General features: G+C 40.6%; 1 protein-coding gene across 1 annotated transcript in view; it reads left to right on the forward strand.

The window, feature by feature from the left end:
* Window positions 1–1,638: 1,638 nt before the first annotated feature.
* actr8 (actin related protein 8) overlaps window positions 1,639–16,342 on the forward strand; it is a 45,671-nt gene continuing 30,967 nt past the window's right edge. The window contains exons 1-8 of the mRNA XM_082187389.1: window positions 1,639–1,870; window positions 3,231–3,401; window positions 3,490–3,600; window positions 3,706–3,810; window positions 11,053–11,226; window positions 11,299–11,392; window positions 11,754–11,886; window positions 13,350–13,503. Coding sequence (XP_082043515.1) covers window positions 1,763–1,870; window positions 3,231–3,401; window positions 3,490–3,600; window positions 3,706–3,810; window positions 11,053–11,226; window positions 11,299–11,392; window positions 11,754–11,886; window positions 13,350–13,503 — 1,050 coding nt within the window. The 5' untranslated portion in view covers window positions 1,639–1,762. The remainder of the gene's footprint in view (window positions 1,871–3,230; window positions 3,402–3,489; window positions 3,601–3,705; window positions 3,811–11,052; window positions 11,227–11,298; window positions 11,393–11,753; window positions 11,887–13,349; window positions 13,504–16,342) is intronic.

The following is a 16,342-nucleotide window of genomic DNA, read 5'->3' on the forward strand; positions in this document are numbered from 1 at the left end:
TCTTCATCATATAACCCAAGATCACTCTTCATCATATAAAGCTAAACCACTCTTCATCATATAACCCAAGATCACTCTTCATCATATAACCCAAGATCACTCTTCATCATATAACCCAAGATCACTCTTCATCATATAACCCAAGATCACTCTTCATCATATAAAGCTAAACCACTCTTCATCATATAACCCAAGATCACTCTTCATCATATAAAGCTAAACCACTCTTCATCATATAACCCAAGATCACTCTTCATCATATAACCCAAGATCACTCTTCATCATATAACCCAAGATCACTCTTCATCATATAACCCAAGATCACTCTTCATCCATATAACCCAAGATCACTCTTCAGTCTTCATCATATAAAGCGATCGAGTCTCTTCAGAATATTTGGACTAAACCGCTTAGATTATGTAGATTAGTTTTACGATCTCTTTATGAACTTGTTTAAGCGTCAGTGGTCGCTGTAACTGTCCATTTCATGAAAATATCCTCATTTGTCCTGAAGAGGTTTGGGAACGACATGAGGGAAAACGGGAAGTCACGTGGGAGAGTAATTAATGACAGAATCTTGATGTTTGGGTGAACTATTACTATGTACTAACAAATACCTACAAGTGTATTGATTCACTGTAAGGATGAGGATTATAGGAGTAATAGTTTTAGGTTAACTTAAATAATAATTATTAATGAATGAATGGTTGAGTTACGGTTAGGGGTAAAGTTAATAGTGTGATATGATACATCACAATGAAATAAAGTATTATAAATATCAGTATTAGTTCATAAATCATACAAGTGCTCTCATATGAGTGTTATTGTGGTCCAGATAGTGATGAGATGGTTAAGAGACTCGCGACCTCATCTGATGCATAAAAAGGGAAATTATTAATGGAGGAGGCATTATTCATATGATTTAACTCTACATTTCCCTATAGCATAATTTATATATATATTTTTAAAACAGAACACCCAAAATAAAAAAAAATTCAATTACAATTACTATAATTAATGTATGATCTCATACTTGTATATTTTATATTATTAATCAATATGTGAATCCGTTGCCCGGGCTACACATGTCTCACTGGTACAAATTAATTTAGATGAGAATGAATAGAACAGTATTGATCCCACACTTGTTTGGACTTCCTGCTGAACAATAGCGGTTATATTCAGAGATTTTATATTGTACCTTATTTGTTTGTGTTGTTGAAGCATAATAAAAAATTAGAATAATAAAAAAACTTTGTTTGGTCACGTGCTTTATCTTCTCTGTTGTGATTTGTTAGATATGGTGGAGAAAACAAGTGTGACCACCAGGTGTCGCTAATGCGCACTGTGTGAAAAGCTTCGAGTAATGGACCTTTTTTGCGGCACAATTTGATGAAATCCTCAAATGCTTCAGAACGCCTCGGTTTTTCCATCACTTGGTACACAGTTAGGTTTGGGCGTGGTAAAAAAAAAAAAAAAATATATATATATATATATATATATATATATAGTTGTGGACCCTTTTTGTTGTGGACAAGCCATAGACAGTGGGACTTTTCCATAGGACTTTTCTTTTACTGTCTAGGGACAGGCGGCAGGAACATCCCGGAAGTGACGGCATAAGCGCGCGCTCCTCTCCAGCCCAGCAGATGGCGGGAATGCCAACCGCCGCTCAACTGAACAGAAGAAGAAGAAGTGATTTGTTTGAGCACACTCGTTCTTCATCAGTGTGTTGATATATGTGCAGATAATAGTGGCGATCATGACTCAGACAGACAGAGATGTGGAGAACGGCAGAGACCGAGAGAAGGAGCAGCGCGGAGTGAAGAGACCGATCGTTCCCGCCACGGTCCCGGAGCCCGCGCAGGAGGTGACGTAACATTACCGACGGTTACACGCATCGTTCATGACGCCTGATCAAAACACTAATAATCAGAGGGAGATAAACACAACACACACTTCATTAATCAGAGGGAGATAAACACAACACACACTTCATTAATCAGAGGGAGATAAACACAACACACACTGTATCTGTATTTTCACTAGCTGTCACCATATGCTTCCATTCAAATTCAATTGTTGATATCAATAATTGGTTTCTTACTTGATAATTCCAATTTTACACATCAGAAATACAATTCTTACTAGTAACAATCATACTTTCTTATGTCAATAATTACTTTAATTAATTAATAATTATAGTTGCTAGTCCAAATATAAATTCTTGATATCAAAAACTCAGTTGTCACTCGTTGAAAAGTTAATTCTTAATATCTGTAAATGTATTTCAACAAGTTACATCTGTCATTTCTCATATCTGTTTAAACGATCACATTCATGAGATCAGAAATTAACATCGTCACGAGTGGAAATCGAATTATTGATATAAAAATTAAAAAAAATTGACTAGTAGCAACTCAATTGTTGATGTCAAGAACAGGCATTTGCACGAGTAACAAAGCAGTTATTGATATTCAAAATTATGATTGTTACTAGGAAGAACTGTATTTCTGATATTACCAATTGAATTAGAATGGAAGCATATGGTGACAGCTAGTGAAAATACAGTTACAGGAATCAAGAATTATAGTTTTTAATAGTGAAAAAGAATTTGTTGATGATGTCAAGAATTCGTATTTCTGCGAGTGATGACTTCATTGTTGATATCAATAATTAAAAAAAAATGTAATCAAGAATGATCATTTTAACTAGTAAAAATGTAACTGTTGGTATCAAATTCATATCCTGTGAATGAATAAAAGTCAAGATGTCAAAAGTAAGAATAAACATGGCAATGACGATTTTTATTTTACTAACTATTCATTTAATATTAGTAAAAATTATTCTATTTACATATATTTACTAACTGAGACGTTTTCATGTCGATTTAACGGCCATAAATCTCCTAATTCACATGTTTTGTTTGCTTATCGAAATCTGAAGTCAAAAATCTGAAATACACTGTAATAATGGAAATATTGACTAATTAATCAGAGTTTAGGAGTTAAAGTTTTCATGATATCTAAATGGGCAATTTTTATTATTTTATGGAATATTGCAGCATTGTTTAAATTCATGTGCCTCGCAATCTCTAATCAAAATAGTTTCATCTCCCTCTTCCAATCTTTACAATAAACCATTTATTGAAGAAAAAAAAAAAAGAAGAAGAATTGTCTATTTTGATTTCATGGTGACTTTAAAACGGAGAATATGTTTGATATGTTCAGCAAATCCAGGCGAACTTCCTGGTGGTGATCCACCCCGGGTCGAGGACCCTGCGCATGGGTCGAGCCACAGACACACTGCCTGTCAGCGTCCCACATGTGATCGCCCGCAGACACCGGCAGCCCGGACAGCCCCGCCGCGAGGACCCCAGCCTGCTGCGCCACGGACTCAGCGTACGCTAGCGTTAGCATGCTCAGGTGATGAGTGTACGGCTGATGAGTACAGCAGTGAGTGATGAGTGTGTGTGTGTGTGTGTGTCAGTCTGCAGACAGCAGTGAGCAGAGACAGAGTGGCCTGAAGATGATCGATCAGGTGATCTGGTCCAGGAAAATGTCCAACGGTGTGAGACGAACGCCAGTGTCCGCAGAGCAGGTGTGTGTGATCCTGAGAACGAGTGTGTGTCAGCAGGTGTGTGTGCTTCAGCACTGAGCGTGTGTGTGTGTGTGTGTGTGTGTGTGTGTGTGTGTGTGTTCACAGGCCAGATTATACAACAGACAGATCCGTCCTGCTGTCCTGGAGCCGAACTCTAAAGTCAGCTGGACAAACACAGCTCATCAACCCCAATATCTCGTCGGAGAAGAGGTGAGTCATGACATCACATGATGCAACACCTCAAAACAATCAAAACTCTTGCTTTCTCAAACGTTCTTACGAACACAATTGGAACGAGTTTTTACCCTTTATCCTTTTAAAGTCGGCATGAAAGGGAATTTGCGCTCATCTTTTCGTCTGCTGTTATTTTAATGTCTATGGCCTGTCGCAGTCTGGATCCCTACTTGTCTACTCTTGTCCAGGTCCTTTTCCCCTTCAGCTTCATAAAGCCAAAGTTACGCTAGACTTTAACGCAGAGGGTGCCGGTCGGGTTTCTCGCTCCTCCGTCACGCGTCTCTGTTATATACACAGCTGAACACCACAGACCGTCCAGGGAACTACGTCACCCTACGTGTAGTTCCCTGCCGTCCAGGCGCCTTTAGCGTTCCGTCAACATTACGTTATCAGTTAACATTTAGAAAATAGATGTTTGACATTTGTGATTCGATTCAGAATCGTTCGCATCGCATCTGAGGATCGACTTTCCCCCCAGCCCTACTGATCACCCTTTCCAAAATGTTCAACTTTGGAGTCTGTGACCTCGTAGATGGTCAGATCCACCGTGGCAGGAGGCCGGATTGGGAACGCCAGAGCTTGAACCTGCCGGGGAGCAAGAACTTCTCTCAGTGCCATCAAAGGTGGACCTGAGCCTGAGCTGGTCCCCTTGTTCTGAGGGTTGCATCCATAGACTGTAAAAAAATATGGACGACGACCCCTACGCTCTCTTCCATTGGTGCGAAGTGAAGCCGCCAGTGTCCCGATATGGCGCTGACATCTTGGGGTTTGAGTCTGCGCAGTAGCGATCTCGGGACCAGACCTGCGCAGTCGTGAGCAGGAAGTAAAGCCATGAAATCAAGGCCCCGCCCCCTCACTCTCAGTGTGAAATAATTAATTATAGAAATTTAGATATTAAATTTAAAGCTCCAATCTCCTCAGTCCTCCGAAGATCCCGAAAAAAAAGACTGTTGGTGCTGCAGTGACTACTTCACTCAGAGAACCTGTCAATCACAGCTGTCAATCATGACATAACACCAGCGTTTTTATAGCATCACATCACTAACTAAAAACAAACTTATTTTAAAAACAAACACTTGAATTTACATCAGTGTGATAAAAACTACAGTAAATGACAGAAACCACCTTCAGAAAAAAGATATTTGAAGTGTAATTAAATTGTTTAGTTGGTCTCAAGTCCCGTTGAATAACACGGGGAGGCGGGGCTTATGACCTATACTAGGACCAGTCACCGGAGGGCGATCGAGACGCTTTGGCTTCACTTTTCAGGTCTTGTGCGGCACGCTTGGTTGCATCATACCAACGACCTAGGCTCTTAATTGGTTTCTCCATTAACGTTGGAATGAATTCTTCCCCAATGAAGAACCGACTTCCCTTGATTATAGAAATGCTCCTGGATTAACTTGGCTTTATCTTCATCCGAGCTCACTCGATGTTGTGCCGAAACTTTTCCAAGAGCCTCCTGGTGCAAGCCTTAGTTGTGGTTAGTGTGGTCATATCATCCACGTACGCCCTGATGGGAGTGAGCTGCAACCCGGGCTTGACCTTCTCTCCTCCTACAACCCACGAGAGGCTCGGGTGATCACTTCCATTGTCATGGGAAAGGCCAGAACCCGCCATAATACCTCTTTCCAATCATTGCCGTGCTGTGGTGTACTCAGCATTTATTAGGCATCGCTGTATATCATGAAGATAGGCTTTTACAAGGGCTGTGAACGCCTCTGGAACGCTGAAGTCGTTGAATGCAGTCCAAAGGAGATTGTGGGGAACTGAACCCCAAGGCATTGGCAAGGTCTAGGAACACATGAAGAGGTCTTCCCTCTTTTCTGTCTGTCTGGACTTGTTGCCAGATCATGCTTGTTTGCTCCAGGCACCCTGTGAATCCTGGGACTCCTGCCTTCTGCACAGATGTGGCCACATATCGAGTTTACGGAGATAAGCTGCCAGCCTTGTGGTGTCAATGCAGGCAGAGCAATAATATTGTTGAATATTAAATTAAATGTCCCCAACTAAGCATGTAGTGGTGGCAGGTCAGGTGGAAGTGTAATCTGAACATCTAACTCCTTCCTTGATGTTGAGAGTCTGTCGCTCTTCCCCTTTGTCAGCAGACTCTTCACAAACCTGAAGGGGTCTTTCAGGAAGTTTGTTCTTGCCCAATCTTTCTTTATATAGAAATATATAGAATACATCTCTCTTCCTCATCCGCCACTCCTTCTCCCCCATGCGAAGATCACCAAAAACTCACCCAAGAATCTAAATGGTTTAAAGGAGACATATCATGCTTTTAAATCGTTCCTTTTTACATATAAATCATACATTTGTAGTCTATATAAAGCGGAACTGCAATGCTTGGGTCTGAATTCCTCATTTTTATAGCTCCACAGGCCCCTTTTCTGATGTACGTCTGAGAGCAACTCGTTTTGGTGCGGTCTCTTTAAATACAATTGAGACACTTCATACCCCGCCCCCTCTCCAGGTTGTAGCGGTGACACTCGGTTCAACTCCACCCCGTTCGGCCATTTTTGTAGTTTGATAGCAGAGATACGATCATCTAGCGGCACAGAAACGTTTTATTCACACGTTATTAACAAAATGTCAACAACGGAAGACTTGTCCAGCCAGCCTTACATGTTCGAGCCAGAGTCGGAGCCGGAGCGAGATGAAAATGAAGACGACGAACCTGCAGAACAACGTCTTCATATGGATGTATCGCAATGGTGTGTTACTGTATTTACATTATGAAACTTTGGTCTTCCGACCTTTTACCACCGTGTCGATTTATTTTGATGAATATGTGCGAGGGAGAGAGAGCAAGACAGCGTCTAGTTTGGAGACGGTGAAGTCTTGTTTACACTTTCGCCTGGCTCTGAAGAGAGAGAGAGTGCGTGCGCGCGACCGGGTCTCTCTCTCTCTGCTCGTTCTTTCAGTTAAACATGCGCCGTCACAAGCGCGGCGGTTCATCTACATTAGACGGTGTAATGAAGCGTGTGGGTTACTACATCCAACAACCCAACATTTTAACTTACCCTCTCGTAACTTCTGCATCTTTTAGCTTGGACTACAAAATTGCAGCGAGAAATGAAAATGGCGGATTGCTGGAAGTGTTGGGCCGGACGTCAATGTCCTTATTTGGCAGTTCCGCTGCAAATACTGTGACGTAATTGTAGCAGCCTTTCATTAAGCTGCTGTTGTACTGGTAATAGGAGTGAGCAAGCAATCAACGCGTATAAACTCCATGAACACAGATGTAAGATGCAACCAATGTCTTTTATTTATTGTGCTCTAATTGATTAACGTTGCGTCCAGTTAGCTTCTTGTAGTGTCTCATTCTTTGTTGTTCAGAGAATCAAAGTCCATACCTTGCATAATACAGCGCACGAACATTGTCCATATTCCATGTCCTTGAACATCACTCTTTACCAGTGAAGCATGGTTAAGCACCATTAAATTCAATCCAACACAATCTTAGAAGCACGGTCAGCATAATAGTCCACGTAGTACATGGCTTAACACGGTCAAAAACTGTGTGCTTCCCCACTACCAATACACCTGTTGTCTAATTACACATGTGCTCCTAATATGCCAATGTCAGAGCACCCCCAATGGACAAATATATAATTGCATTAAAATGGCTCCTACACACCGGCCCCTTAATTGCTCATGGCAGGAAGACAGAACAATTACAGAAAACATACATAAAGGAGCCACAACATTTAAGGCATTATATACAGACATTTGGTCTTAAATGCAGGACATTATTGAACCATTGTCACCTCAATCATTTGACTCCAATAAAAGACAAAGCTTTCTAACAGGTCGTTCCAGAACACTACCTTTGGTTTTAATCTTTACAGTACGTACTAAACCTTTATCATCTGGAAAAGTTTCCAGTACTCTACCAAGTGGCCATGATCCACGAGGTGCAGTAGGATCTAGTAAAAGAACAATGTCGCCAGGAACAAAACTTTGTCTTTCCTTTGTCCACTTTTGACGTTTTTGTAACAGAGGTAGATACTCCCGTATCCATCTTTTCCAGAAAAGGTCAGCTAAATACTGAACTTGCCTCCATCTTCTTTTCACGTACAGATCTGTCTTTTCAAAAAGTCCAGGTGGTAAAGCAGGCTTGCCTTGCATAAGAAGAAGATGATTAGGGGTGAGGGCCTCAAGATCATTGGAATCACTGGAAAGCTTTGTAATCGGACGATCATTTAAAATGGATTCTACTTCACACAGAATAGTATGGAATGATTCATCATCCAGCGTCTGTTGGCGAAGTACAGAACAAAGAATATTTCTCACCATGCGAATGATGCGTTCCCACGCACCTCCACAATGGGAGCCTGCTGGTGGATTAAAGCTCCACTGCACCCCTACTTGAAGTAACTCCTTTTCAATTTGCTTGATATTCCACACAGAAAGAGCCTCCTTCAACTCTCTGTTGGCACCAATGAAATTTGTTCCATTATCAGACCTAATGTGAGCTACTTGACCTCTTCGAGCAACAAATCTCCTTAAAGCATTTATACATCCATCAGTGTCCAAGGAGTAAGCTACTTCCAAATGCACTGCTCTAGTTGCCATACAAGTGAAAATTACTCCGTATCGCTTCACATTACTACGTCCTCTTCTTACTTCGATCGGACCAAAGTAATCCACTCCAGTGTTTGTAAAAGGTGGAAGATCAGGGGTAATTCGTTCAAGGGGAAGGTCTGACATATTTTGCTCACCTATCTTCCCTCTATAACGCCTACATACAACACATTTGGATATGATTTTTCTTGCAGCAGCATTGGCATTGGTAATCCAGTATGTTTGTCTTAACTTGGATAACATATGATTCCTACCACAATGGCCCAATTGTTCATGAATGTGACGAAGTAAAAGATGTGAAATGTGCTGACTCTTAGACAATATGACGGGGTGTTTGGATTCAATAGGCATAGCTGCCTTCCTGAGCCTTCCTCCTACCCTTACGAGTTCATTGTCCATTACAGGGTCCAGTCTATATAGACTGCTATTCATCTTGACTCCATTAGAACCACTCTTCAGTTGTTCAATTTCATCTTGAAATTGTTGTTGTTGACTGAAGCGAACAATAGCCATTTCAGCTTCACAGAGATCCTCCAATGACAAAGACTGTCCACCCTGTGTTGCTTTAAATAACTTCATTTGCCCATCCAAGGTAGATTTAGTAACATTGCAATCCAATGCGAGTAATTCCTTCCTTTTGAGACGTAGCCTATCTAGCACTTTTCTCAATTTGAGCATCCAAGCAACTGCCACTTTCAGTCTTTTCCACTCTGAGAAGTAGGTGATAAAGTAATTGGTAGAATTTGATGTACCTTGCAGAATAAAAGCATTTACCTTATGCTCTCTTTTAATCTCAGGATCATCCTCCTGAATGTTATGTTCTTCTGTTGGAAGTGGTTTTTGACTTAATGTAGCAGCCTTTCATTAAGCTGCTGTTGTACTGGTAATAGGAGTGAGCAAGCAATCAACGCGTATAAACTCCATGAACACAGATGTAAGATGCAACCAATGTCTTTTATTTATTGTGCTCTAATTGATTAACGTTGCGTCCAGTTAGCTTCTTGTAGTGTCTCATTCTTTGTTGTTCAGAGAATCAAAGTCCATACCTTGCATAATACAGCGCACGAACATTGTCCATATTCCATGTCCTTGAACATCACTCTTTACCAGTGAAGCATGGTTAAGCACCATTAAATTCAATCCAACACAATCTTAGAAGCACGGTCAGCATAATAGTCCACGTAGTACATGGCTTAACACGGTCAAAAACTGTGTGCTTCCCCACTACCAATACACCTGTTGTCTAATTACACATGTGCTCCTAATATGCCAATGTCAGAGCACCCCCAATGGACAAATATATAATTGCATTAAAATGGCTCCTACAGTAATAGTTCACAAAACGTCATAGATAACAGAAAAATCGGAACAGGTTGAAAAATATGACCAAAACAGAATATAAAGATATCAACGAAGCACCTGAAGAGAATAATTTCGACTTTTCTGTACTTCTAAACACTCCAAATATACAACAAAATGCATTTAAGGGCTAAAAAAGTGGATTTAGCATGATATGTCCCCTTTAATGTGAATGATTATCATCGAGTATTATACTTGTTTAGTATCATTTGAAATGTCTCAGTGCGACTGGTACAAATGTCTCATTTCCAAATAAGTAAAACAAAAGGTAATAAGGTTTTTAAGAGTTTAGGGATAACTGGCACACAAAGGAAGGTGGTCTGCTGGCAAATGGTCTCAAACCCTCAAAAGGTGTAACCTCTGAATGTGAATTTCCATTGTTAGCAGATGTTTCCATGTGAAAGAGGTTCTGTCTATATAATGAAATGCAGCAGAGGGCTCTGGGCCTTTCTGTACCTCAAGTTGGCCCATGATGCTAAGTGTGACCAAAACTCTTAGCATCATGTATTTTAATGTTGGGTTCGCATCTCTTCTCTTTATTCCAGAGAATTTGATGTTTTGTATCGATTATCTTTGAATTGATTATGTAATTGGCATGATACATTTACCTGACATAATAAATTGTTACATTTGATTATTCTAACTGACTTTGACATTTTATTTTTATTAAAGAGTTAAAAAGAATAGTCAAGCATTTGCTCTCATTTAATGATGCACAGATATCATTAAAACCTTTTCATTTATGGAGTCAGATGAAATAACGAGAAAATACATATGAGAAAATGTATTGCATTTAATCAAAAATACTTTGCCTCGACAAAAGACAGTAACACGTAGAGACCTTCCGCACTGGCCGGATGCCGGACTTTGGGCCGATCGAACACTACTTGTGCCAGGTTCCTCCCACAGGGGTCGATAGCTAGCCTATGGCGGCCCACAGGGGTCGGTAGCTAGCCTATGGCGGCCCACAGGGTCAGTCCCTCCGTCCTGCTGCTCTGTTCACAGCGGTCACTGGTTACATCCGGAGATACAGTTACATTTTAGGACGAGATGGTAATATTGCTTGCTTTTATTGCACTTTTCTGAGATGAGTGGGAAACAGATGTGGAGGTACTCGAGATAGAGGGACTGAAACAGCATTAATATGGCTTTTATAAATGTTTTATGTTATCCATGTATAAACATTGATTAATGCACATCAAATACATTAAATGGAAGCTCAACCATATTCTCTCTCTCTCTCTCTCTCTCTCTCCCCCCTTCTCTCAGGCGTTGTATGTGAACCCCTCTGACTGCTACAGCCTCCACTGGCCCATCTGCAGGGGTCACCTGAACCTCCACAGTGGACCGGGTGGCTCGCTCACATCTGTGCTGACCGACCTCGAGAACATCTGGGCTCACACTCTTCAGAAGCTGCTGGAAATCCCTCTGAAGGACCTGAAGGTACAGCAGAACCTGAGGATTCATGTGACATGATGATGATTGATGATGGTGATGATGATGATGGTGTTTCAGTATTACAGGTGTATCCTCCTGATCCCAGACATCTATAACAGGCAGCACGTGAAGGAGGTGGTCAACATGCTGCTGGTAAAGATGGGCTTCTCAGGTACATGTCATGAAGACCAGTAGCTTTTGCTGATCTGATCACACAAATGAAACTCCGGCCTTGTCCGCACTAATACGCTTTCGTTTGAAAACGCATCTCTTTCTCTCTGTTTTGGCCTTCCGTCCACACTGAGACTGAATAATTGCCAAATAAAACGATCCTGTCAGAAGAATTGCTCGATAAATATCAATAATATTTAGCGTTTTCAGGCGTGTCAGTGTGGATGAGAAACTTTTGGAAAGCGCTAGTGTGGACGGAGAGCATTTTGAAAAGGAAACGCTGATTTGAAATGTACCCTGATGAATGTGGACGTAGCCTCGGCTCTGCAGTCGCTGAGGTTCCCCTGATCATGTGTGTGCAGCTGTAGTGGTGCACCAGGAGTCGGTGTGTGCCACCTTCGGCAGTGGGCTGAGCAGCGCGTGTGTGGTGGACGTGGGAGACCAGAAGACCAGTGTGTGTTGTGTAGAGGACGGCGTGTCCCACCGCAGCTCCAGGTCAGACAAACACACTATACACTTTATTATACGCCATGTGCAGTTTATTTCATATAGAGCAGGGCTCCAGACTGCCACCAAATGGTCACATTTTGCGATTATTTTTCCTGCGGTTTGCTCTGGCGCGACCGCAACGTTGCCTAGCATCAAATGGCAAACGAAATGAAAGCGGAACGAAACTGCGCTGCTCATTTGTGCTTCACGGACCGTTTATTAGTTCGGACCAATAATAGACAGCTCCTCGCCAGTCACGGGCCGATCTCGATCACGCGACACCGTTACTCCTCAGTGCTGGAGATCCATTGAATTCGCCACAGAATGAATAACATCGCTGCGAGATCCAGTGAGAAACATTCAGATTCAGTGCAGAGCTTTCTGTTATAAAGAAACATGCTATAGAGGTTATAGAAGGCTATCAGCAACATTCACCATGGATTTACTGTAGTAACACTAACTGTGACTGTTGTAGTGTGGCAGAAATAGTCAAATGCTTACGAGTACTACACATCTTTTTCCAGCACCTCAAAACTATAATTGTGTAGTGAATGTGACGTACATAATTCACCTTTGTTGTTAAGCGCAGTTCTACACGCTGTTGATTATAAACGCAGCACTTTGTTGTTAGCGTGTTTCTTCATGACTGTTCAGGGATCGCAGTCCCTTTAAATGTTCTGAATGGGTGGGATGTGGGATGCTTGTCAGCGCCATTTGTTCTCTGTGTTTACCTTCTGAAATAAATGACACACATTCGTGTGCTCAACGTGAGAAGTTGTCTCTTGCAAATTACTGCATTTTCCACAATATCATATTCTTAATATGTTGAACCTTTTTAGTTCATTCTTCGAAGATTGTCCCCATTTATAGAACTAAAAGTTTCAAGATGTTGGAAAATAAAAAAAATATTAAATTACCATTATAACCAGTAGGTGGCAGCAGAGGACACTTATTGGATCACTCCCAAATATCTATTTTTCCACTCGTTTTGCTTTTGAATTAATATTAAGACATTATGAATGATAATACTTAGTCATTTTTATCTACACCTTAAATTAAGCTCAGTGCTTTGTTGTCCCAGTGCTACCCAATGCTTCCTGCAGAACTCCGTGTCTCCGGTGCTGCGGCCCTCAGATACTAGTCTGGAGCCCCTGAGCTTTGAATAACACCGCACACTGTACTTTCTGTACGTTAAGTCTATTTATTACCAAGGCATTTTTCAGTAATGCAGTCAAACTGGGGGGAAATGTGAATAACTGCGTTGCAGGTTGTCAGAAACAGTTAGCCTGGAGCCCTGTGAAGCGAAAACTGAAGGAGAATAACCATTAATCATTGTTTTGAGTATTAATGCTAAATAATCACATGAATGATAGAGTGTTGAAAGCAGCTGCATATGTGTTGTGTGAAGAGTGACCTGGTGCTGATGTCAGAATCCTCTCGAGCTCAGTGTCGTGTGTTCTCGTTCTCAGGCTGTGTCTGGCGTACGGTGGCTCGGATGTGACGCGCTGTTTCTTCTGGCTCATGCAGAGAGCAGGGTTTCCCTACAGAGAGTGTCAGCTCAGCAACAGACTGGACTGTGTGTTACTGCACCAGCTGAAGGAGTCCTTCTGCCATCTGGACCAGGTGACCCCGTGGCACTCAGCTGAAGGAGTTATGCACTGTTTTAAAGGCTGCTAATGTTGTTTTGGCGTCTCCTACAATAGATTCACATTCATCCATGATCGAAAACACTGTAATGTCCTCATAATCTCCACTGCAGCATCAGCTCTTTCCTCTCAGTGTCTGAAACGCTTCCATCAAAGATTCAGTCTCTCTAAGCCCCGCCTCTCTGAGAGCTGCTCTGCTGTGATTGGTCAGAAAGCAAATGCTCATTATCATATCTGAACAGCACGAACCAAACTCTTCCAGTCTCAGATACACTACAGTGTTTGAGGGCGGAGCTAAGAGACGCTGTTCAGCCAATCAACACCACAGGCTGGCATTATGCTAATGAGTTACAAACCTACGCAGGTTCAGCAGGAAGAGAGACTGAATTACTAACGACTCGTTTCAGTTAAGAATCACTTCTTTCGTTTAGCAGACAATATATTGGATATATTCTCCATCTGCAGGGTGTCCACGGGGTTGTAAAAAGTATTAAAAGGTAGTAAATGAAATTAGCCAAAATTAAGGTCATTAAAAAGTATTAAAAAGAAATAAACGTCATCTGATGAGGTATTACATTTCCGAACCCCCATCCAACTAGGCCTATGAGTTTCAATTTGTGTTAAGTGCAGGCCTTTCTTCTAAAATTCCAAAATCCACTCTTGCTCTCTCTCATCCTCGCTATATTAATCAAAATCTATTGATAGGCCTGTCACGATAACAAATTTTGCTGGACGATAAATTGTCCAAGAAATTATTGCGATAAACGATAATATTGTCGTTCTGAGACCATTTTCATCTAATATAATGATAATGGCATAATAATGCAGGTACACCTTTTCAAAGATCTATAAACTTTTATTTCTAAAGAATATTAAACTTTGAAAACGGAAAACATTTTAAATATCCACAAAAAATGAACAAAACAACCAAAAACAATAAAAGCAATGGACTCTCAGTGTCTGTTAACAAAAAAATTCACTTGAATAAACACCAAAAACGATAAATAAAATGGATGTAAACAAAATTGCACTTCAAAAAATATGAAACATTAGGCTCAGACATAAATAGTGATACATTCCATAACAGGCAAAACTGCCGGTTAGGACCTTTGTAAACACATAAAAAAGCCTCAACAGGCCATATCACACCATTCTGCACTGTCCTCCTGTTACTTTGTCGACTAAACGCCCGAGTGATTGTGTAACGTTACTGTCGGGAAGACGGAGACGCACTTTATTGCGTGTATATGCTACGCACTGAAAGTACTTGGTTAGGATTAGGGGTGAGGAGTGCGTGCGTATTACACGCCATAAAGTGCGTATCATATGCACACAAAAACAATTTTTGCCGTATAAATGGCACGAGAAAAAACATTCGTGGTATAGATACGCATTTTCATGAGATCTCTCTCTCACGGCAGTCGCCACAAGCAGTCCCACTTTCCCATACAAAGACCATGTGACTGACAAGAGGGTTCACTCCTCATATAGCCTACGCTAAGGAACCGAGAGTGGTCATCCAGTCTCTTTGGGAGAGAGAGAGACGAGGAAAACAAACACGCAAGCAAATGGAATTATCGCCGCTGGAGTTATCGCTTTTTATCGTGCGATTAATTGATTTATTGACTATCGCGACAGGCCTATCTATTGACACGATGGTAAAAGGTCGGAAGACCGAAGTTTCACGTGTCGCATTCGGAGATTTATTTCTTGAATTACCGCTGGGTGTGAATTGTGCTAAAATACACTGCCTTATCTTCTCTGAAAAGCGTTCCTCACACTCAGCTGACATAAACCACACTCTCAATAAACAAACAAAAAAACTATCCAGTGATGAAATGTTTTCTGTGTTGACACAAATCTTGTGCGATGTCCTAAACTGCTGGGATAATCACACAACGCGTACACGTCCGCTAATGACACATCGCATAATTCGCGAACTAATGACTCCTTTGAACTGATTCACTTTAATGAATCGTTAAAACAACTGATCTGTCCGACACTGAACTCACGAGACGTCTGAATCCGTGTGGAACAAATCGGTAACACTATACAATATGGTTCCATTTATTAAACTCTAGTCAACTATATTAATTAACATTAACTATTAATAAACTGCACTTCTACAGCATTAATTAATCTTTCTCAATGTTAATTTCACCATTTACTAATAGCCTACATTATTGAAATCAAAAGTTGTATTCGTTAACATTAGTTAATGCACTGTGAAGTAACATGAACAAACAATTCATGTATTCATGTCTGTAAACTACGTAGTATTTTCAGGTTATTTATGTTATAATGTGTAGAAACATTACCAAAAAAAATAAAAATTAGTTTAAACTGGAGTGAGGTGAAACAAGTTATTGTTATCTAGCAGCTAATTTGTTTTATCTTGCAGCTAATTTTATTCAATTGTACATTATATGGTAGAAAATTAGACTATTAATTAAAATAAACTTTTTAATGCTACTTTTTTTATTCTACTTTTTGATATTGATATGATTATAGACCAAAATAATTATCAGGTCTAGCAAGAAGGATTTTATCTTACAAAGCTATGAAATCAAGTGGTAAAATCACAGCTTAAAAAACAAACAAAAAAACTTTACTTTTCACTTTACACCTCTACAGTTGCAGCTTGAAGTCGTGCTGGTATTAAAAAATATTGTGAAGGTATTAAAAAAGGTATTAAAAGGTATTAAATTCAACTTAAGAATTTCTGTATATACCCTGATCTGTAAATGTTAGAGAGTCAAACAAAGATGTCCATTTCTCTGTGAGGAGAGGATGAGCTTCTGCAAGAGAATCTCTGC

Source organism: Leuciscus leuciscus (genome assembly GCF_965113295.1).
Source record: "Leuciscus leuciscus genome assembly, chromosome: 13".
In the NCBI taxonomy this organism is placed as follows: Eukaryota; Metazoa; Chordata; class Actinopteri; order Cypriniformes; family Leuciscidae; genus Leuciscus; species Leuciscus leuciscus.